Source organism: Chelonoidis abingdonii, chromosome 20, assembly GCF_003597395.2.
Source record: "Chelonoidis abingdonii isolate Lonesome George chromosome 20, CheloAbing_2.0, whole genome shotgun sequence".
In the NCBI taxonomy this organism is placed as follows: Eukaryota; Metazoa; Chordata; order Testudines; family Testudinidae; genus Chelonoidis; species Chelonoidis abingdonii.
In genome coordinates this window covers 22,152,779-22,176,450 of record NC_133788.1, presented here as the reverse complement: position 1 = coordinate 22,176,450, position 23,672 = coordinate 22,152,779, and the positions used below count along the sequence as shown (strand labels likewise).

The window sequence follows — 23,672 nt, the reverse complement described above, 5'->3', positions numbered from 1 at the left end:
TACAGTAAGACAGACCGAGACCCCTGTCCAACAGATGGGATAACATGATTCAATGTTCATTCAACATTCACCTTTGGAGACCTCCTCCTTGGTTTAAAAGAGGATGTCTGACTGGAGATGCTGGGTTCAGAGTTGGGTAATACTGTACTGATTCCTCAAGACACAGAGTGAGCAGAGTTATTAAACTCATCTGCAAGGCTGATAAAGTGACCAATCAATCATAGAATGGAAAGTTCTCCTGGAAGGAAATTTGCCTTATTTCAACACAAAAAAAACACACACACACACACACACACACACACACACACACAACCACCCACCAATGCAATATTTGTCAGCAATTGCCTTCGTTCCTTGGGAAAAACTAAAGGGATTCCAAGAAAACGAGAGTGTTACAAGAGAATCATGTAGTTAGTGAATATTTAGGAGAGGTGACGTTCACTGTTCCACAGGCTTCCTTTTCCCCACTACAAGCACCCTAGTGATCGTTCTGCTCCCTAGTCACACACCCCCTATAGCAGATGTGGTTAAATTGCTCCCTACCTTCAGCAGCTACATAGTGTGAAGGCCCTTCTTTGATCCAGCCTTCACTGCCAGGATTAGGCAAGTTTAGGAAGACTGGTGGGCTGTCAGGTACCCCACCACACCACACCAGCTGCGTAAAGGGACCCAACTGGATAATATGGGTCCAAAGGAAGGGGTGCACATGGTGGAATGCCAGTAGTTTCTATAACTTCACCCTCCTCCTCATGGCCTGAAAGCCTAATCTCTGCTGTATTGTTTCAAGTGGTAGGTACCCTTTGACATCCTGTTCAAGAAACAGTGAAGTTGGGGCCTGTTTTTATCCCAAACTGCCAATTGGGTCTCAAATGTTATGTGCCAAGTGTAATGTAATCCTGGGACTCTTCCCTAGTGATGGACACTGGTGCTCTGTATTGGTTTATCCATGTACAGCTTTACAAGGATATGCTGTGAGATGGTGCTGCCCAAATCCTTCCTGAGACAGATAAGGTACAAAGCTTGCTTCCAGGCTCATTCAACAGCCTAGCAAGTTGCTAGGGTATTAGAGTTCAAATCTCCAACTCCCTGAGCCAGCAGGGGCTGAATGCTGAAAAGGCAGAGATGGGGATGAAGCACCATGCTGCTTGCAAGTAATCTCTTATGGTCAATGCCCAACAAAGAGCTGACAGGCTCTGGAGGAATGTGTCTAGTTGCTCTCAATTAAAGGGAAGGTTGTTGTGGCCTACAGATGAGAAAACTGTCTTAGGGTTTACCACCCCAAAATGTTTGCTTGAACCAAAGAAACAGCTCAAACCAGCTAGACTAAAGAAAGGTTGCATCATATGATAGAGCAGATGAATGACTAACCCATCCCAAAGGATGTTGTGTGCACGTTTGTGGCGTGTGCACATGGACACAGATTTACATCCCCTGTACAAAACAGTGCAACACTTTACAGTAAGACAACCCTTTTTGGAATTCTAAAGAAACAGTTGAGCTATGAAATACACATAGAAGAACTAATTGATACAAAAGGCGTTCATGTTTGTAATAAAGTGACACTTGAGGCAGTAACTAGGTGTTGCTGCTTATAAAAAAAAGCAGTTTAAGCTGCAGTTTTGGCAGACTACAAGCTCCACAGAGCAAGTCTTGAGCAACATGAGTAATCTGGTTAGCTTTCAGCTTGTTATTTTTAAACTCTGAAAGTATGAAGTGCTATATGTTGTCATCTTATGTAGTTACAGCAGTTATTGTTGGGTTGACTTTGGATTTTAGTACTCTTGTGAAGGAAACTAATGGGGAGAGCCAGGAGGAGCAGAGGCTCTTCCTACACAGACCTGTCCAGGTACCGCAGTCCTCCTCTGGGAGCTCCCACCAACGCTCCAGCCTGGTGTCCCCATTTGCACAGCTCCACCAACACACTTTAACTGTAACCCTTCACTTAAAATGTGTACTCCTCATGAGTAATGGCTGCCTTTTGGGCTTAAATGGGTCTATCCTACATCAAGGTTTGAAATAAGGAAGTATACTCTCTAAGCACTCAGACCAATTAAATTTATTTCACTTCAAAGCCACATTCAAACCTTCTTCTGGATAGGCAAAAGGCAAGTGCAAAGTTGCTAACAACTGACCTGAATGTGACCACCATTAACCTTCCAGTAGTCTTATTCATCTTTTCCCTTACACTGTTCTACAAGCATTGTCCCCAAAGAATGCATATACCCAGCATGTTCAACTTTACATGATGTCTTTACACCACACTTTAGGACAGAAATGACTCATTACCCTAACAAAGATATACCAGCGAAGGAGCTAAGTCCCAATGAATTCCATGCTAAGTATTTCTAAAGGAGGACAAGTGGGAGCACTTTTAGCTTTTTTCTAGAATTATTTCTCCACAACCAGATTAATGGCACCCAATATAACAAGCCAAGTACCTAGAGCCTCTCATACAGAACAACTGAGTGCCATTCACTGGAGACCCCACACATTCAAGATATGATCAATGACAGTGGTTGCTGTATTGGCCTGGATTCTGAATGCAACCCGTATCTTGTTAATGAGCAAGTGCTATGACATAAGCATACCAAAAAACCCCCAAAACTATAAAAGTAATGCTTACTAATTGAATACTAGATCTATTAATTTGTGCATGGGAAGGAAGCTAGAGGTTCAGTATTAACTCTTCGGTGTTGATGGTTTCTTTACATGATGCAGTATTCCCAAGTGCATCTGTTCTAATGGATGGACACCCCCCAAGGCTCGTCAACATTGTAAAGCTGAGTGTTTCAGTTTAGTTTCACAGTCAGTTTTCTATTGGATTTTTGTTGAAAAACATGAGTATGGTACTTTGAATTTAAATAGTTGTCAGGACAGACAAGCTGCTGCATATGAAGAAGCAGTAGCAAACACATAGGCACCTACCAGGAATATTAGAAGTGTTAGTGAATTTTTCATGTAACCAGAAAGATTACATCAATAGCTTAAAATATAAGGCCACATGGTGTTCTCTGAAATTAAACTCAAAGACCTGTCTGTGACTCCAAAAGAATAACATCAAAGAACTTGTTCTAAATATACCCCATAAGGTGAAAGACCCACAGGCACAGTGGGAATTTTCAGTCATGCCAAGGCTTGCTAGAGTGACTAGGCATTAATCCCCCACCACAAAACCAGAATGTCTTTGATATAGTTATCTGCCTATCAAGTCCCTGTCCAGGGAATGCTACAGCTCAAGACTGGGGAACCTGCAGGTCAGATTTTTAGCATAGCTTTATATGGACACACAGTTGGAACAAAAAGGTTTTGAGATTAAGGTAGATGTCCACTGGTAGAGTTCAATACCTTGCACAATATCTGCTCATAAAAGTGACCGGAACCAGGCATAGTATCAGTCCCTGATTTCTAGAATAAATTTCACTAGACAAAAAGTTAGCAAAAGAAAGAAACACCATCTGAAATGAGTGCTGTGGACGTACCACATGAAAGCAACATTTAGCTTTCATGTCTCTGCAGAAGCATTATTATTTGAATAATATCAGCTGCAGCTTGGTGAGATCCTACAGATGAGAACTCTGGTAAAGAGAGCTAGATAATAAGCAGGATGCTATAATCAGAAAGTCTCACCATAAAATGTGCCAATTAAGTTAGATTGCATTTGTCTTTCCTTCCTATTTAAAAGAGGATAAAGGATTTTTGAGAGAAGCATGTGCTAAGAGATTTCTTGGAAGTGACCACTGCCTAATTTGGTCCCGCACAGCTGTTCCTAGCTTATCTATTGGCCCTCTTTAAAAGATTTCCTTTGCATAATCTCTGGAATTCTGGCTATTTCAGAACAAAAATGTTAGCTTATTTTCAGATGGGAGAATTACATATTTTGCAGCAAAAAGATAAACTACACAGAAGAGCAAAGAGACACTCTTCCTCCCAAACAGAAACTTGTCAGACTGTAATGCTATACTTTTATTATTTTGCAATAAGTAATACATGTCAGACTAGATGGGCATTTGACAAACTAATCTAGACTAGGTCCATGTAGAAGGATTTAACATGGATCATCTTTGCCTATCAAACTTTATGAGTTCTGTGTAGCACGCTGTTTTTTGTTGAAGTAGGTTCATTAGGAATATAGCGGAGCAGGCACAGGTTTGTTGCTATAAAGCTATTAATGTATTCTGGGCTGAATGCACTTGTTTGCCATGTATGTTGCACTTAAGTGTTAGGCAGGTGACATGTCTGTTGGGGGGAGAAGGTATGGAGCACTTACGGGTGTGGAATGGGCTTACTAAGAATAGCACAGATTTCATTAACTGATCCAGAATTTGTACACCTTTGTTTTTCAAATCAGTTATGACAGTATCTTTTTTTAAAATAAGATTCTCTTATGGCTGGGCAAAAGCAATACTCCTACAAATCAGTGTGCCCCTCACAATGGATGGGCAACCCTTTGGCAGCCAGGGTTTGCAGCCCAATGCCCCCAAGCAATCCTAAAACACCACCACAATGTGGCACATGATACTGGGAGGAGGAGAAGGAGGAAAGGAAGACTTTATAAGAGAACATTTTGATTTCACACTTCTAATGCTTGTGGTCCATGCTCTACTGTGTTAGCGAAGGTGGCAACAAGTGCAGAATTGCATGGCAGTAGGCACAAGCTACTAAGAGAAGTGGTGGATTCTCTCTCGATGCTTTCAAAAATCAAGACTGGATGCCTTTCTGCAAGATGTGTTTTAAAAACAGTTATTGGGCTCAATACAGGGTTGCCTGGGTGAAATTTAAAGGCCTGTGTTGTACAGGAGGTCAGACTAGATGATCTATGATCCCTTCTGGCCTTAAGCTAGGGATGTACAAGTAGGTTATTACAAAGCAATCATCTATTTAGCTAATTTAAAAAAAAAAAAAAATCTTTTAAGACAACTTTAGCACCCTTTTCACAAATTTTTTAGAGACTCCAACTACCTATCATAACTTTAAACTAGAACTAGGATTTTCTTAGACATGAGCTGAACAAGCAACTTTTTAAATACCACCTCTAATCTCTCGTATGTATTATATTGGTTGTCATGCTTCATTGCCATCAATTAGGAGAAGTAAACGGACAGGCAAACGTGCCTATTTTCTGAAATTCCTTGGCAAGTCATAGAGATGTTTGAGAGGTCCTGCCTTCTCCACAGCATAATATACTCAGCCATAGTTTGGCATCACTACAAAGGAAAACAAAACTCTACAGGAAGCCACCAATAAGCCACTCAGCTCTGCAGGGCATCAAACTGAGTTTTATTGCTGCCTGAAGTTCATCATAGTCATTCCAAGAAGTATTTATATAATGCAACAACAATTAGAAATCAATCAAGCTAGAGGGAAGGAGCCAGCGATCTGTTGATTAGGAGAAATATTACTAGCACTTAAGATTTGTTTACAGAAATTCTGGGCCACTGAGTTTGGTGGGAGAAGTCAGCCAACATCCATTCATTATATTTTTCATGTGGAGATTATTTTAGCAATTTGATAGTGCAAATCTTTTAGTTATGAGACAAGGCCAAGATATCCCCCTGATAATGCAGGCTGTGCACTTGTATTTATCCTCACATATGGGGTCTCAAAATGCTTTACAAACATTAAATGAGGTCTTGCAGTATGCAAGATCTCTCTTATCTATGGTCTACTGATGGGAAAACAGAAGTACAGAAATTAAGTGATTAGCCCAAAAATCACACGAGAAACCTGCAGCAGAGTCAGGAATAGAACGTAGGTCTCTAAAACCCCTGGATTTGGCATAACCCAAGGCTACCCTTCTGAAAAAGTTCAGTATAGTATGTCCTGCACAGTCCATGTTATCTAATCCCATCTCAGAGGCTCTGGACAGCAGACTCTTTTGAAGACGAGTCACAAACAATGGAAAGAGCACAACTGAAATCTTCAGTCTCCATCTTTACTGTTTCTGGTGGTTGCTTATAATGAAGTCATTTCTTCTACTGACACAGCAAAGCCAAGGTTGGACCAGAACATGAATTGCAGTTGGCACTTTAATATATCACAATAATTCGGGATTTCAATTCACTTCACTATGAATGGACCTGGATTACTTCCAAGTTCACTATAAGCTGGTTTCATTGTACAGTCACGTCTTATTTTCCCATTTGAGGATTTTAAAATAAATTCCTGATTCTTGCTTCAGGGAGATGGCTGAGGAAGCCCACAATGCCCAGCCTAGCTACTCCTTTTCTTTCCCTGGCTTGCACAGTGAACATATTGTATGCGTCTACTTGTCTGGTTATCTTTGGTAATTACACTGCCTCTTGCACCTCTTCTGTTGCCAAACTGCAGATACTGGCAGTACCTTCAGAAGGAGTTCCTTAATCTACCTTAAGCATCACCTTAGCCTGTGACCTAGGGACAGTGAACTCTAGTATGACTCAGCCTCCATGTTTCAGTCTGACAGCTTGTTAGGGATCCGTCCTGTGTAATCACCACATTCTGAAAAATCAAATCTGAAACTTCAGTAAAAGTCAAAGCATATTTTTCTGCCCTACCTCAACTGATTCCATAAACAAGTACAATTGGAATGTCAGTCACCTAATCACTCCTATGGGAAATAAATACGGACATTCATTGCCATTTCACGAGGCAGCATTCAACCAAACAGGTAGCAGCACATGATGCTACTAGGCAGGGATCCAAGTTCAGAATTATGCTTCTAAGCCAGTGGTTTAACATTTTTCTTCATTTGCAGACCCCTAAAAAAAAAAATTCAAATGAAGGAGCAGACCTCTTTGGAAATCTTAGGCACAGTCTGCAAACCCCCCAAGGTCCACAGGTTGAAAGCCACTGTTCTAAGCTCCTAGACCACTGGAGACTGAGGTAGACTATTATTCTGCAACTCACTCTGTGGGACATGAGTTTTGAAGAAAACATGACTACACTAAGATTACTGCTTCTCTTCCTACAAGTATTATGGTGCAGGATCTCACTTGCTGTTAGTAATCTTTTGCCTCAACTGACATCTATGAAATGCCTACCACCACAAGGCCCTTTTCCCTTCTAGTTTTCATAAATAATCTGGAGAAAGCAGTAAACAGTGAGATGGCAAAGTTTGCAGATGATATTACACTGCTCAAGATAGTTAAGACCAAAGCAGACTGAAGAACTTCAAAAAGATCTCACAAAACTAAGTGATTGGGCAACAAAATGGCAAATGAAATTTAACATGGATAAATGTAAAGTAATGCACATTGGAAAAAAATAACCAACTATATACACACAATATGATGGGGTCTAATTTAGCTAGAACGAATCAGGAAAAAAATCTTGGGAGTCATCATGGATAGTTCTCTGAAGATGACCACACAGTATGCAGAGGTAGTCAAAAAAACAAACAGGATGTTAGGAATCACTAAAAAGGGGATAGAGAATAAGAAGGAGAATATATTATTGCCCTTATATAAATCAATGGTATGCCCACATCTTGAATACTACATGCAGATGTGGTCGTCTCATCTCAAAAAAGATATACTGACACTAGAAAAGGTTCAGAGGGAACTAATATTCGGTTCTGGGAATGGCTGTCCATTGTGAGGAAGATGAAAGAGTGTCATAAACAGACTAGTAAGGGTTATGTTCTTTTACTGTAAGGGGTTAACAAGGAACGACCATCTGACCAGAACCAATCAGGAACTGATTTTTCAAGCTCATAGGAGGAAATTTTGGGTGTGTCCTTGGTCTGTCTCTCTGTCTCCTCTGTCTCAGTATGAAGGTAGCGCTCTCTCATAATGCAAGTATCATTCAAGTTATGGTACAAGGAGACAGAGGCTGTATGTTTTTTTGTATTACATGTGTAGTTCTGTGGAATGTTAATTGTTTTCCTTTTGATTCAGGCTGTTTAGTATATATTCTCTTATAAGCAATGCCTGATATTGTCCTTGGCAGGATCATGTTTGTGTTTTCTTTCTTCTTTTTTTTTTTTTTTTCTTTTTAGACCAGTTTGAATCTGGTAGGCAAGGCAAAGGGAAGGGTTCGAAATTCTCTGTGTGATTTCCGGAGGGGAAATTGCAACCGTCAGGGGAGGAGGGGAGAGTATGCCTGGTTTGTCATTCAAGGGTTTACGTCAGTATCACAGGATTAACCCGTGGGGCGGCTGGGATAGTCACAGAGACAGAGGGGTTTTTATTTCCTTTGTGTAGGACTGCGCATTGAGTCTTGGGGTCCCCGGGAGGTTTTGGGGGACGTCGTGAGCCAAACCTGGAAGTTTTGGCGGGGTTTGCCGTATCGAATAGCTGTATTAGCTTGGAGGTTTATGTGTTCTCAGTTATAAACTTAAGAATTAGGTTCAAATCTTGGATAGGATCTTGCAGAGCTAGGCCTCTTCCGTTGGAAAAGAGGGTATGGGGATTGTAGCGGTATAGAATGGATGTGTGGCGGTATTAGGAAAAAGTTACTTTTTTTTCTTACCGACGTAGGGTCACAATAAGTAATAGGAGAGTTTAAAATAAGAGTTCTTTACAGCACACAGTCAACTTGTGAAATCCTTGCTGAGGAGGTGTGAGTAGAACATACAGGTTTACGGACGAGGATAATGCATGGAGGTCAGTATTATGGTATTGCAGAGGTAGGACTGGTGTCCTATCGATTGTCAGAGGTGGGAGCTGGGATGCGGAGGAATAACTTTTCATTACCTGTTAAGTTCATTCCCTCTAGGGCACCTGGCATTGGCCACTGTTGGTAGACAGGACACTGGGCTAGATGGACCTTTGGTCTGACCCAGTACAGCCGTTCTTATGTAGTTCTTTATTTCCATATATGGAGCTCAGCACTCTATTCATGTGACTGCTACGATTTATGTTACCTTTAATACCACGGTCTTCACCCCAGGAGTTCTCCACCTTCCATTTCTCAAATGATCCTTCTTGCCCATCCTGAAGAAAGAAGTAAAACATGCATTCAGTGGAGAAATTCCTCAAAGTTTCTGACAGTCAGTGCTTCAACTTCTAAAATCATTGCCAACAGAACCACCAACCTGACACACACATCTCTTTGATGCTCATGCTAAGGAAACTAGTAGGCAGACTCAGAACAATAAAGTTCTGCAGTTCTGTTGGTGATTTTAGAAGCAGAAGCACTGACCATTGAAAGAAATTGTCTCCCTCTTTTAAGGTAATCTGATTAGTTGAGGTAATTATTCCATTTTTCTATTGTAAAAACACAATGTAGATGTGTTTTTGTAAGAGTTTTTAAAAGGGACTGCAACTTAGTCTAAATACTTTGCAGTTGCATTACAAGCATTCTTTACCTGTTAGTAGTGGACTTAAGGTCCAGAACCTATATTACCTGTTTGACAGAGAAAGTTTCTCAGAGAATGTTTCTATTTGCATGACTGTCACAACAGTAACAAAAACTAAGTATCTGAAGTTTATAAAATTCTTCCCCCATGGCCTTGAGTTGGACTCAGTCAGGTAATTCTAACAGATGACAGTATGTGGAACTACTTTTAGAAACTTTGGTAAGATTTTAAGAGAGATGTTTCTTCTTTCCTGTGATTATCCTTGCTAATCTGGTTTGAAAGATGCTTACAGTTTCTTGGATAACCTGCACCTTGTATATCCACCTATAGAGTATCTAGTCTATTCAAGGGCTCTCTTAGAATCAATGTACGTAAGTCCACAAAGTAACATGTCACATGAAACGTACTCAAGCTCCCCTGAGGCAGCATTCCATCCTATTGGAGGGTGTGTAATGTTTTTAGCTAACGAGGAACAGTGGATGTGCCCAAAGAGTCACTTTTTTTAGAATCAGCAACAAATAAGTTGTTTAATCAAGGCAGAAGAAAAACACTAAAGCGTTCTGCTATATTTTAATATCAAAAACCTCAGCGGAAAAGAGGACTCAAGCAAATTTGTGTTTCAGTGAATTAGCTCAAGCCATTTTAGGTCTTAAATAAAACAATGTTACACGAGTTAGACATCTTAACACTTGTGCCCTCCCCTAAGCCCCATGACACTTCCCCTTCCCATAATAGGAATTGTCTGTCAATAGGAGAGGAAGTTATTTTGGTGAAGTACTTTTCCTGTTTGCATTCACAGCCTGGAAAGTCTTTCCATGTACTGGTTCTTGATGATTGCTGAGTGAGGGCAGCACTGATGTAACTCACCTGGATACTATAGGGGCTGCTCACTGGGGTTCTTAGGGTGGAAAAAGCCCACTTCTAACTTTCAGCCTTTCAGTGGAGGATTCCCCCTCACACAGCATGTCTCAGCTTTGGTCTCCCTGAAGACAGTCTCTTCCAGAGGAGTGCCTATTAGCTGTTTCACCATAGGTTTTTTTTTAGCCTCCCCAAAGTAGACTTTCACAGCCTTCATGGGGAACAGTTGCCTGGTTGACATTAAAAAATGGAAGCCAGTTAGGGCCCCCAAGAAAGTGTGGTGGTGGTGGCCTACAGCTTATCTCCTCAAATGCGGGTCATTAGGGGGTCGAGCTGAATTGTTTCGGCTAGTCTGAGTCCACACTGGCTTTCAGCATGTTTAATGATCAGTTCAAACTGAACCAGTTTAGTGCCAGTGTGGACTCAGACTTGCTGAAACAGTTCTGCTAGACCTCCTAGTGCCCCACAGTGCACTGGTGAAATCTCCCTGGCTCAGCTCAGAAGCAGTGCATTCTGGAACTGTTACTAGGGTATCGGTAACTAGGAGTCATTACAACTGAAACAGTTTAGGACATGGCTTAAGAGAACAAGAGGCAAACATGAAACATTCATTAAGGCAAGTGTCGAACTCTGAACTGTTTGTGCTTAAACTGGCTCAATGACAAAGCAGTTCTCTAGCGTAGTCAAGACTTCATTCCATTCCAAGCTGTATTAGCACTCTAGCATATAATCCACATTCTGAAAGAGTCTAGTCTGTTTTTAGATTATCAAGCAAACAGGAGCACTGAGAAGATAACCCCCATGTGCTTACTAAATAAGATCCTTAATCCACAGGCTTCCCCATAGCAGCTCCCATGAAGAACTATGAATTCATTTCTCCCCCTTTCTTCTGGTATTCTGCCCTCTGTGATGTTCATGATAATGTAGCCTTAGCTCTGGTCTTCAGAAAAATCTGTCTCTTACTTCTCTTTATTACTGTAGTAACTACACTGATGTTTTATAGTTTTGGGATGAGGCTGGGAAAAAATACTTGAGGTAGACAAGAGTCCTTAAAATGAGACACTCAAGAGATGTACCAAAAGCACTAAATTGAGTCCACTCATAAGCACTTTCTGACATGTAAATTAAACAAAAGTATATAGCATGGTTTAGAAATACTAGCATGGATTAAATGCGTCTCTTCTGGAAATAAATTACATTGTAACATTGAAGAAAATTCCATTGCAATCAAAGCCTTTTACAAAACAGGTAAAAAACTAATGCTTTGATGGATTTACAACTACCTTTGAAAGCTCCTTTAGATTAAAGTCAAGGTTTATATAAGGCAACATGTTCAAACAAATACACAACCTAGATATTTTAGTAAGAAAAATGCCTTCAAATTCTGGATATCCTCTTTAAGCACCACTACTTCCTGTAAGTGACCTCTTGGCTCTAGAGACATCCATCTCACATTCAAAGACTCAAAGTATATATAGTCTATGTATGGGAACATGTTTTCAGTTTAGCAGATCTTCCTTACATTTGTCAAAAGTTCTGGGATTAGTTGGCAGTATAACAGAGCCCATTCATTGGCACACAATCTGGCTACTGGAATCAGAGTTTTAGGGTTTTGGTATGCAAAAGTTAGAGGGTCAAAAATATGAGCTGCAAATCAAGGAAGCAGACTGCCGGGAAGGAATTTCTACTTATATAACTTCTGCTGTTCCAAAAAACAGTTCAGTGTGAAAAGAAACCAGATTGCAGCATGAGTCATTTTACGTTCCTTATGTGTTTATAGTTAAAAACAAAAACACAAAGTTACTATCACTCACGCCCATCACCCCAATTGGGGTATGGGCCGCCACCTCTTGGAGCGGACCCGTCAACTCCCAGCAGATGAAGAAATCAGAAGGAGAAGGTGGGGTTGGATAGGACATACACTACGCAAGCAGCCAACTATCACCACCAGACAGACACTGTGGTGGAACCCCCAAGGCAAGCGGAAAAGAGGCCGTCCAAGAAACACCTGGCGATGCGACCTTCAGGCTGATAGCAAAAAAATGGGCTATAAAGTTACTATACACATATATAAACCTTAATCAGTGTGAAGTTTGTGTAAGAATTCCAAACAGCTACAAATCATTTAAAGGATATTCTATTGATTTCTGAAAATTAGAGATTTAAATCCTAATCTTCACACAGGATTAGTTCTGTAATCTGACACTTGAAAAGCATGTGTAAATTGTAAAAGACCACTATGTAGCATATTATTGTATTTTGAAAAGTAGTTTGAGAAAAAGTGGTGTCTCAACAATCCCATATCACACCTTTGCATGAAGTCCTGACTCTCGGGGAAAGTTTTCAGTGATACGTAAGCACTTACTTCTCAGACCAAGTAACCTTGGTTTGGAAGAGATTACTTTTTCAAAGGAATCTTAAAAACTTTGACTTTGTGTTCTGATGTAGGGGGAAGTCTCCTCAATTTTTCCAGAACACACAAAAGCTGAAAATTATGATGACTTCCAGGTATCCAAAGATACTGAATTTCACATGGGTCTCTCAGATGCCATTTCCCTTGTTTATTAGCATGTAGTACTGCTGTTGGCAATGTAGAAGTGCTAAGAGCTGTACTGCTCTTTGGGGGGTTTAGATTCTTCTCTCCCATTATTGGATGCGTCAGAGGTCATGTGCTACTAATTTTGAGGGATTGTTAGTTATTTGAGTGCCTCCTGCAGGCCATTCAAGCAGGTTTTAAAGCAGTACAAGGTTGGTGCTAGACCTAGACTAGAGATTAAGTAGTGTGGTGTAGAGAGATGTGCTAGCATCTTGGATTCTCTGATCAGTAGGATAAATCAGAATTCACATACCATTTAAAGCCAGAAAAGCTATATTTTAAGTTCCTGGAAAATACAAGCCAAGTTTCTTTGCCCTTCTCAAAGAATTTCTAGGCACAAAAACCAAGCCACAGCTCTGTTGTCCAGGATTGTTCACTTGATGGTAAATTAAAATTTTTAAGTTTATCCAAAAAAGTGACACAGGCGAATAAGACATCATGCACAGGTGTGATGTCCTGCACACGTTCTGCTAAAGGGCAGCATATGTACATTGTGAATGAACCCTGAGCACAAACTGCAGGAGAGTTCAAATACATCTGTGCAAACAGCACAAGTGCTTGTGGAGGAGACCTTACCTTCTCCGTAAACGCAGTGAGGACCATGGCATGGGTCATCATTGATTCTCCAAAGATTAATCGTTCTGCTTTGTTCATGTTCTTGACAGAGACACCGAACACCAGCTCATGATCAAACCTACAAGTAAACCATACAAAAAGGAGGTGAAGACAGGAGGAAAGGAGGAATCAGTGGTGTATTGCATAGGGCTTTGACAGATGCTTAGCTCCTCTTCAAATCCCGAGTTAAAATAAATACTAAGTGGACCCTTTTTGGAATGCCATTCACTAAGTACTAGTGAATTCAAGTAACTACACAAGACATTCAGAGGGCTGCTACATTCCCTTCTTTTTTGCCTTGCAAGAGGCACAGACAGGATATACTGCATTTAAGTCTATTTCTCTTCGGCTAAGAATATTTACATTAAACGTTTCACATCAGTAAATTAGCATCCGAGCACATTTTTAGAGTATCAACATTTCATTTAACAGCCAAAAAAGAAGGGGATTTAACAGGAAGAGAGAGTCAAATGCACACTTGTCTTACTCATTTGGGGTAAAAATCATTTTTTGGACAACGTGTCACCTTCGCATTTTCAATTTGTAGCAAGATTGCCATGAACAGAGAGCCTAAAACCTATTGTGTTTTAGATTTCCTGCACTTACACATTCAGGTTAATGATGCCCAGCTTGCTATGGAAGTATTTTCCAACATCGCAGCCAAACCACACAGCCTAAAAATAGGAGAAAATATAGTCACGCTTGGGCCATGTCCCAAGATAGCCTCTTACACTAGGTAAGGAAAAAAAAAAAATAATGTTGTGCCACTGATTGGAAAAAAACACAAACCTCGCCATCTTTAATAGAAGCTGCAGCCATCTTCTTCAACAGATCAACAGGCTGGTTGTTGTAGAGTGTTTTTCTTCCTCCCACCAGGTTGCCCAGGTATGCTACTGTGTACAGCTTGTTGTAGTGGTTCTGGGGTCGAGGATCATTCACTAGACAAATCTGCCATGAGTAAGATGTCACTAGTTAAATTACAAATCAATTGAAGCCTCAAACAAAAAAGACACACACCAAAAACTCTTGGTATCAGACTAGTTCTTCTGCTCTAGCTAGCTGACCATCCCATGCAAGTGAGGACAGCTTCAGCTGGAACACTGAAGTTTGAGTGCAATAGAAGACATGCTCTAAGCTGGTCCACGTATCCCTAAGTGCTGCACAGGAACCTTATTCTATTCTAATTATTAATATTTTATTATCAAGGCCCCCCATGGCTAAGCCACTCAAGATCTTGCAGCAGCATGAAAACACAAGTACAATTAAGCCATAAAAACCCATCCAAATTAACACAAAACAAAGTGAGGGGTGCAGTGCAAATACAAAAAGGGACATGGATGCAGAAAGGAAGAAGGGAGAATAAATTCAAGGCCAACTTGGACTCAATTGATAGCCTTACACATTCCCCATACCAAGCCCTGCTTCAGCAACAGCACATAGTACTATACGTGCTTCAGAAACGACAGGCATTTGTTGTATTCTCCAACCTTGTCTTCCATGTTGAAGAGGGGTTTGATGTGTTCCTGATAGAACTGCAGTGGTGTCACAGGGCCAATCTTGTGGTAGTTCTTCTCCTTATCTCGGAACTCCCAGGAGAAGGTCTCAGGAGGGTTCCCCAAACAGGTGCTCACTATTCTGAATACCTGCACAGGAAAGTCGATATGGGCATGAAAATTCACCCAAGCCTTTTGTTGTGGGCCATCGATTAAGCACCAAAATTCTGCAGCTGGGCCAGCTACAGAAATGCCATTAGTCAACTGATATCTTCACATGGGGACCAGCTGCAGAATCAGACCCTTAATGTTTACCTTTAAGGCATCTGAATAACTCCATGCTGGTCAGCTCCCCCCCGCCCCAACCGGTACTAAGAACCCTCACTCTACACCACCACCTAACGTCAAATTAAAGGCCACAAAATCCAGGGCTTCCTCACCATGCTAGAAACACCACAGGTTCCTGCTCAAGCTTTTTGTCATTTTGCTTAGGCACTAACATTCAATTCCAAGCTGTAGGCGTATGGTAGTAGTGAAATACAATAAAAACATATGGTTCAGCTGAAACACTGCCCAATCCTTCACTCTAGCAACTCCTTTGAAGTGCAATGGAACCAAAAGCACTTACAGTCGAAGACCACAATACGGGCAATAGCTTTTAAGACAGAAAGTTGCCAGGTCAGCTGCTACCCTTCAGAAGACCCCTCCCTCCCCACTAGCATATATAAATATTGTTTGGGAAAGGGCTCTGTCATAACTATAAAGGCAAGAGTAACATCCCTCCTGTGTCCAATACTATAAAATCCCTCCTGGCCAGACACACCAAAATCCTTTTACCTGTAAAGGGTTAAGAAGCTCAGGTAACCTGGCTAACACCTGACTCAAAGGACCAATAAGGGAACAAGATACTTCCAAATTTTGGTGGGGCGGGGAGGCTTGTGTTTGTGCTCGCAGTTTTAGGGGTTGTTCGCTCTTGGGACTAAAAGGGACCAGACATCAATCCATGCTCTCCAAAATCTTTCTAAAGAAGTCTCTCAAACTTGAAAGTAACAGCCAGACAAGGCACGTTAGCTTTATCTCTGTTTTCTCAACTTGTAAATGTTCCTTTTGCTAAAGCGTTTACCTCTGTTTGCTGTAACTTTGAACCTAAAGCTAGAGGTGGCTCCTCTGGGCTCTTTAAATCTGATTACTCTGTAAAGTTATTTTCCACCCTGATTTTACAGAGATGATTTTTACCTTTCTTTCTTTAATTAAAAGCCTTCTTTTTAAGAACCTGATTGATTTTTCCTTGTTTTAAGATCCACAGGGGTTGGATCGGGTCACTAAAAATTGGGGGGGGGAGAAGGAGGAGAGGAATAGTTATTCTCTTCATTTTAAGATCCAAGGGTTTAGGATTGTGTTTACCAAGAACTTGGTGGAAAAGTCTCTCAAGGCTACCCAGGGAAGGGTTATAGTACTTGGGAGGAAGATATTTGGGGGTGGGGGATAGACAGTTTCCCATAAACTCAATAATTTGGGTGGTGGCAGCAAAACCAGATCTAAGCTGGTAGTTAAGCTTAAAGGTTCTCATATGGGTCCCCACATCTGTACCCTAGAGTTTAGAGTGGGAGAACCTTGACATGGTCAGAGTTGGTGGATCATTTTAAACAAAAGCCAGTAAGATTTCTCTCTCTCCTGTTTAGCTGCTTAGAAAAGCAGAGCTGATAGCAGATGCAATCTTCTCTCTCTTTGCCTGAAGGCAGAGTGTTAAAAGTTTTTTTAACAAGGTCTTCCTAAGAAAAGGTTTCAAGCTGTGAGCAGCAGCTAGCAAAAGGAATTTACAAGCTGAATTGTTTTTTTCTACCTACCTCTCGGGTATGCTAGTTTAAAAGGCTAAATGCTGTGAAAGTCTCTGTTAACTACAGCCTGAGCTGAGCTGCACCAGTTTCTGTGAACTGCAGAGGGGGTGCGGCCCATCACAAAAAGCAGGAAAATTACTACCAGTGAAGCAGCAGCTAAACTAAAGCTGGCCAAAAAAAAAAAAAAAAAAAAAAAAAAAAAAAAAAAAAAAGGAGCAGAATCATAAGAGATTGCTTGAATTAAAACAACTCAAGAAAGAAGCTGCTAAAAGGGCAGAGAAAGCCAATGAGGCTGCCCACAAGAAAGCTATGGAGAAGATGGAGGAGAAAGAGAGAGAGGAAGGACAACAGCTTTTGAGACAGAAAGTTGCCAGGCCAGCTGCTACCTTTCAGAAGGCCCTCCCCTCCCCACTAGCATATATAAATATTGTTTGGGAAATAGCTCTAATAATGTATGTCTTGCCTTATGCCATAATCCTTTCTCCTAGCATACATGCACAGAAACATTTTCATTCTGATAGTACACCTCCATTAATCACTTTTCGTTCTGCAAGATTATTTGGATTTCTGCTCTCTTTGGAAATCCCCGAATAATCTTCTTGTCTGTTTTAATATATTTAACAATACCTAGATTTAGAGTGAAGTATAATTTAACTGAAGGACTCTGGCTGTTGACTTTGACATACTTGGTTGAAATACATAGTCCTTGATAGAAATTAAGATGCATGTCAGCTACAAGATTAAGGATCTTTGGGTAGATTTCAAGTGGATTGTATCCCTTTAAATCAATTTCTCTTTAAAGAGGCCATGCTAGTAGTGGTCCTCCCTATTATCCAGCTATACACATGCTCACTTTATATAGGACATGTCAGGTTTTAGGTAGCTTTCCAGGAGCACCACATTTCCCTTGGGTGGCTAGCTTGTTCAGACTGTTTTCAATGGCTAGATATTGCAAGGAACAGAATCCTATTTCTAACAGGCTTTCTGGCTTTTTTGTCCCACTCTCTCTTTTGAAGTCGTATAGAAATGACAAAAAAAAACCCACCATACACTGAGATTAAGTTAGAAGGTTTCTGTTTTTAATCCTCATTTCGCTTGCCATCCAAGGTACTTTTATCTAAAAAATCTTCATGCCAGTAGATGTTTTAAAGGCACCATGGATCTTAAATATAGAATACCTGAGTGGCAGGAGCACCAGTGCATTTGGCCGGGTACAAGACACAAATAAAAATGTTCCTGCCCTGAAGAATTTATAATCTAATAAGGATAATAGAACAAATCAGTTCTTAAGTGGAAACAAGGGCAAAGCTCAAGTTTTTATTGGAGAAACTCCCACTTGTTTAGTTTTTATCAAGTGTTTCCAATAAAGGTTTTAAAGAATAAATCTAAATCCCTGGCCTCCTACAAATGTAGGATTCTCACAGATTACATTTGCACAAAGATAACATTTGCCAGTGGACATCCTCATGTTACCTCAGATAGCTCCATTTCTCACCACACTGAATTACAGAAATAAAACAGGTCAATGGAGAAAACTTAAGGAGAGCAACAGGCAAAATGGTTCCAACCAAAAGGAAGGAAAAGTGATGGAGACAAGTCTCCAGTCAACAAGAGCAACCTTGCCTGAAATGGTCTCCTTGGCTTGTTTATCACCACACCCACCACAGGCCACCCCTCAGTATCTCCAAAGCTTCCTCTTTCAATACCCAGGGGAAGCATGTTTCAACTAAACAGAGCTTTCTCTCATGCAGGTGACAGCTAACACCAGGGTAATGTAAGGATACAATGGCTTTTTGTTTAAAACAAATAGGCAGGGAAGAGAAGGGCCACTGCTGATAAGGTAGCAGAAAAAAAAAAAAAAAACAGGGAAGCCAGAAAAATGCAAATAAAATCCAGTGCCCTGAACTTGTGACCTACCATATGCTGCTTTGATAAGGAGCCTGTTTCTGCTTGAACACAAGAGATTCAGTATTCACCCGAAGACTATGCAACTGCTCAGCTTCAGATAAAAGATTGGTGCCCACGATAAGGAAATTGAATCACAGAAATTGGCAAATGAACTCAGCAGAGATGAATGGTGGATAAATCGTGTTTGCCAGGCACAAAACTTGAACTCTAATGTATAGAGAAATGCATTTGAACAAGTGAAGCAAGACAGCACAGTCCACCTATAAAACTGCTAAATGTTTTTGCAAGGTTGGAGTATGACAGATGCACCTGGCAATGCCAATTACAACATTTACTAAAAGGAAATCCACTTAAATGGTAGTCAATCAATAGTATTGCAACAGGAAGAATAGGGGCTAACTCAAAGGAAGAAAGCAGTTTTTTTTTTTTAAAAAACCCACACCACACACCAACTCTCTCCAGATTCAGACAGAAATTAATGAGCCATTAATGAGCTTTGCTTCCAGTTTCTAATGCTGGAAATTAGGAGATTTTAAACAAAGCAAATGCAAAATGTAAATCTGCAGTGAACTCTCTCTGCCTTATCTGAATTAACCAAGCCATTCCAGGGGGCTTCAGGTTAACTCTGCAATTAAGCCCTCCAACGGATGTCTGCATGCAAAGCCTAAAGACAGAAATCACCATTTATGGATATTTAACTACAAAAAGGTAATGTGCAATGTACTGAAGGACAGAATCAATAACCTAAGAGGTCATTGGCCCCAGCAGGGCACATTTGATGTTATATAACAAATATGTTAACACAGTGCCAGTTTTGCTATCACAACACGTTTCTTATTCTAACCTTAGAACTGGGGATAGTGAAGCTGTGGATTTGTGCATGAATTGTGGTAAAAGCCCGAGTCCCTCTCTGGTAGTATCATTTACACAAGGCACAGAAAAGAATAATTTGACAGGAAGCTTTTGAGAAGTTTGCTGAGGGGAGAGGAAGGAAAAGGAGATTTACATCTTCTCCAAAAGAGCTGGTACCAGATGACCCAGTGGGCCTGTTCCAATAACTTCTGACAGAGGTATATCCATAAACTTCTGTAAGTAGAGAATACAGAAGTGTATCTTTTAGAAATACACATGGCCATATACACCAATCTTAACATACTATCGGCAATAACTGTTGGCTATTTGAAAATCAAACTTAAGGAAAACAGAGTAAGATGAATAGTGTATAGCAGGGATCAGCAACCTTTCAGAAGTGGCGTGCTGAGTCTTCATTTAGTCACTCTAATTTAAGGTTTCATTTGCCAGTCATACATTTTAATGTTTTTAGATGGTCTCTTTCTGTAAGTCTATAATATATAACTAACCTATTGTTTTATGTAAAGTAAAATAAGGTTTTTAAAATGTTTAAGCAGCTTCATTTAAAAATTAAATTAAAATGCAGAGCCCCCTGGACTGATGGCCAGGATCCGGGCAGTGTGAGTGCCATTGAAAAAAATCAGCTCGTGTGCCGCCTTTGGCACGCATGCCATAGGTTGCCTACCCCTGGTGTATAGCATCTCTTGCATTTAAGCCAACCACTCAGCAGGGCAAAGTGCTATCCTAAACAATAGAGAGGTGAGAGCCAGACAATGCACACTACAGCACCACACACTTGCAAATTAGTTTAAGTAAATTCACAGAGAGAGGTACTTGGATAGTCTGCCTTTAAGAAAAAGCAACTCATCTTCTTAACTGGTAAAGTAATTGCAATGCTGCATGTTTAGTGCAACATTTTCTCCACATGCTAACGCACGAGAAACTGAACTTCTTTTCATTATTTTCTGCTCTCTTGTGGGGAATTTCTGCAACACCACTTGTACTGCACAACTTTAAGTTTACAGTGGGTATACAGAATAGTTTCCAATTCTTCTAGCCCTTGCTAGTGAGACCAGGCTGTACATATTATTTTGGTCTCTGGGGTTTATAGTCAGTTAACTACACTTGGAGGAGCAAGTCCTCAGCTGACGTAAAGTGTCCTAGCTCCATGACCCACCCAAGTGTTTAAATCCAATGTATCCCAAAAATGTAAAGAACAATTTATGTAGGAACACATCACTAAAACATAAAAATCATTTCATAACACTTGAGAGTACATGGCCATCTGGGTCACTAAGATTTTCGTACAATATAGGGGTTTATTTTGCACTTTACAGATAGCTCTAGAACAAGAGTAAGCCAGAATTACTTCATCTGCAGCAGGTCCCTTCTGCTATGGAAAGAATCAGGTTACATATACGTACATTACCTCCTCTATCATAGTGTCCTTTGCAGCAGTGAGTTCTTCCTTAGTTGACCCACTTGCTACCATGTTTCTTAGCCGCACACAGTACTCCCTCATCTGTTTAAAAAGAAAAAGCCATTTTCTCACTGTAGCAGGACCACAGAAAGTATCGATTTGCAAAGCCGCTAGATGTTAGGAAGTCAAGATTTACTTTATGGATCTCTATCAGGCATCTAATCACAAAAGGTTTGTTTACAGAAAAAATTCCTATTGATATTACTACTAAGAGTTGGTTCTTTATATCAAATTTTAGAATAATCTAAAACTAACCTTTTGGGCCAATTAGTTTGCCAGGATTCAAGCTGAAGACGGGAACATGGCCACTCCGAGCAGCATCCTTAACCCTCTGGTTTAATTTCCGCATGCCTGTTTTACTTTACCAACTCATTTCTATAGACCTCTAGGGAATAGTTGTCCCTTGATCATGTGCTCGTGAATTGCCAAAACAAAGCTTTCAGAGGAGAGGTTTGATTGCCATTTCATTTTTTGCCACAATGGAGACAGATCCTTGTCCAATTGCCTAACCCTGCTTTCTTCCTTTGTCAGTCACTTCAGTATTTCATATGGCACTGCATGCTTTTCCTGTGCAAGCTAGTTTCTGTTCTATCCTAAGCTCTGTATTTTAAAATCCATACTTGTAAAAACTTAGCCACCATACTTGGCATAATTAAAGCCTTGATCTCTTGGTGGATGGCACAGAGGAAAACCAGGTCTCCTTGGACACATGAGGTTTACAGAAAGATCTTCTGCCAACCACGTAAATAGAATTTTTCCTTTTGAGAGTTCGAGAAACAATGACTATTGTAAAAAGTGCCACAGAGGACATTTTCAAGCTACTGTTTGAAATCAAGAGCATCAAATCCTGTTAGTAGCAGCTATTCATGCACCAACTTCCTCTTTCCTTCCCAGCATTTTAGGACCATTCCCTTTGCCTTTTAATCCATACAAATGCAGTGTTCGCACAGAAGCAAGGAAGTACTCAGACTGGCTTTTAGTGCTTTGATCAATAAAGAAAATGTAAGGAAACTAGTCAGGAACATCTGGAGTTAGGATTTCTTCCCATCTGTCTAACCACTGAGTTTTAGACAAAATTTCAGATCCTTTACCTTATGATTCAAAATCTCATTCATCCTTCTGGAGGCCTCTGTCGTGTGAGATTCAGGGAAATTTTTCTTGGGGATAACACCATGTTTTTCTAGAAGAAAGTTGACAAATGTTAATTGTCAATTGATAATCTTGTATGCAGTGTAATTGTAGCTGTGTCAGTTCCATGATATTAGAGAGACAAAGTAGGTGAAATAATATCTTATTGGACCAGCTTCTGTTGGTGAGAGAAACAAGCTTCCAAGCTATACATCTCTCTTCTTCAGGTCTGGGAAAGATACTCCCAGCATCACAGCTAAATGGATGTTCCGCCTTGTATTTAGCTGTGACACTCAGAGTATCTTTCCCACACCTGAAGAGCCCTGTGTGGCTCAGAAGCTTGTCTCTTACCAACTGAAGTGGTCTAATAAAAGATATTCACTCAGGCCCCTTGTCTCTGATTGATAATCTTGTCTTTCTATATGGCAAGTGTTGACATCTGCTCATACCCATATGAAGCCTTAACTCACCTGGTTTCTATGAAGATAGTCTGTGACAAAGGTTTCTTATAAAGAATCAGAACAAGCCAAAGGTTATGTTTTTTGTCTGGGTCTTCCTCTGTCTTTGTTAAGTATAAATTCAACTGGGTTCCCCAGAAAGATAAAATCCTTCAGTGATCAGACATGATAATCTCCCATTTGTAAACCTTAAACATTAATTAGTTGAGGAGAAATAGAAGCTCTCTTTCTCAAGGAATTTGACTCAGATTAACCAGTTTGCTAAAAATGTCAACCTCTTATGTGCTAGTCCATGTATTTAGTCTTAAGGTGAAATGAACAACTTCCTAACCTTCCCTTCTCCATGGCAACAGAAAAGGTGCTTTATCCTTGAAGTTATGAGATGGAGCTTTGTAGTTGCTACTATAGAGTAGTAACAGGTAGGTTAACTAATATTTACATTGTGGTAGCACTCACAAGCTCCACTGTTCTAGGTGCTGTAAGAACAAAAGATACATAGTCCCTGGACATGCAGCATACAATCCAAGAAAGTCTCCTTTCTGCAGTAAATCTTTGCAAGATGATTAGGCAAGAAAGGGCAGGTAAAGGCAGTTGCAGCACTCCAGGAAACAAAATCCTTTGTGCAGTTTGTGCTCATTTTAACTGCTCAGTACCTACAAGCTTATTGCACCAGTGCATAGTCCACATGAAGTCAAACAACCTCTGAATCCACTTATGTGAATTCAACTATATCTTGATTAATTTTTCACTTAAAGAACGCCCCTACCCTGAACAGCCGCCTTCTAAAGTTGGCACGGAGGCATTCCATATTCATTTGGATTCATTTCATATCTTATTTGCTCAGCTTGCAAGAACATTTTTCCTGCTAGCCCTACAGACATCCTGGGCTCTGACAGCCAATATAGGTTTTTACCTTCTGCACCGATAAACGTTATGCTCAGGTACAAGTGAAAGCAATTCTATTTTCTCTGGATTATGACCACTCACTGAAGTAAGGGAGTCACCCATTTTCATAATGAGAGGACAATAAGGTTGCACAGGTATGGCTGAGGGCTCCATTTGGCCTAGTCCTACCACAGGCAGTGCACAATAAGCAGAGAACCCAGAGTTCAGGGTGAGTTTATAGGGACAACTGTTAGACATTTTTTACCAGCAAATGTTGAGCAAAT

The 23,672-nt window shown here is 40.5% G+C and overlaps 1 protein-coding gene across 1 annotated transcript in view; it reads right to left on the bottom strand.

Annotated features, from left to right (window-relative positions):
• Positions 1-23,672, bottom strand: part of BLMH (bleomycin hydrolase) — a 34,144-nt gene that overhangs the window by 3,413 nt on the left and 7,059 nt on the right. Inside the window, exons 5-11 of the mRNA XM_032788791.2 lie at positions 22,009-22,097; positions 20,867-20,959; positions 14,834-14,989; positions 14,136-14,294; positions 13,953-14,020; positions 13,308-13,425; positions 8,843-8,912 (exon numbers count right to left, since the gene is read on the bottom strand). Of these exons, the coding sequence (XP_032644682.1) occupies positions 8,843-8,912; positions 13,308-13,425; positions 13,953-14,020; positions 14,136-14,294; positions 14,834-14,989; positions 20,867-20,959; positions 22,009-22,097 (753 nt within the window). The remainder of the gene's footprint in view (positions 1-8,842; positions 8,913-13,307; positions 13,426-13,952; positions 14,021-14,135; positions 14,295-14,833; positions 14,990-20,866; positions 20,960-22,008; positions 22,098-23,672) is intronic.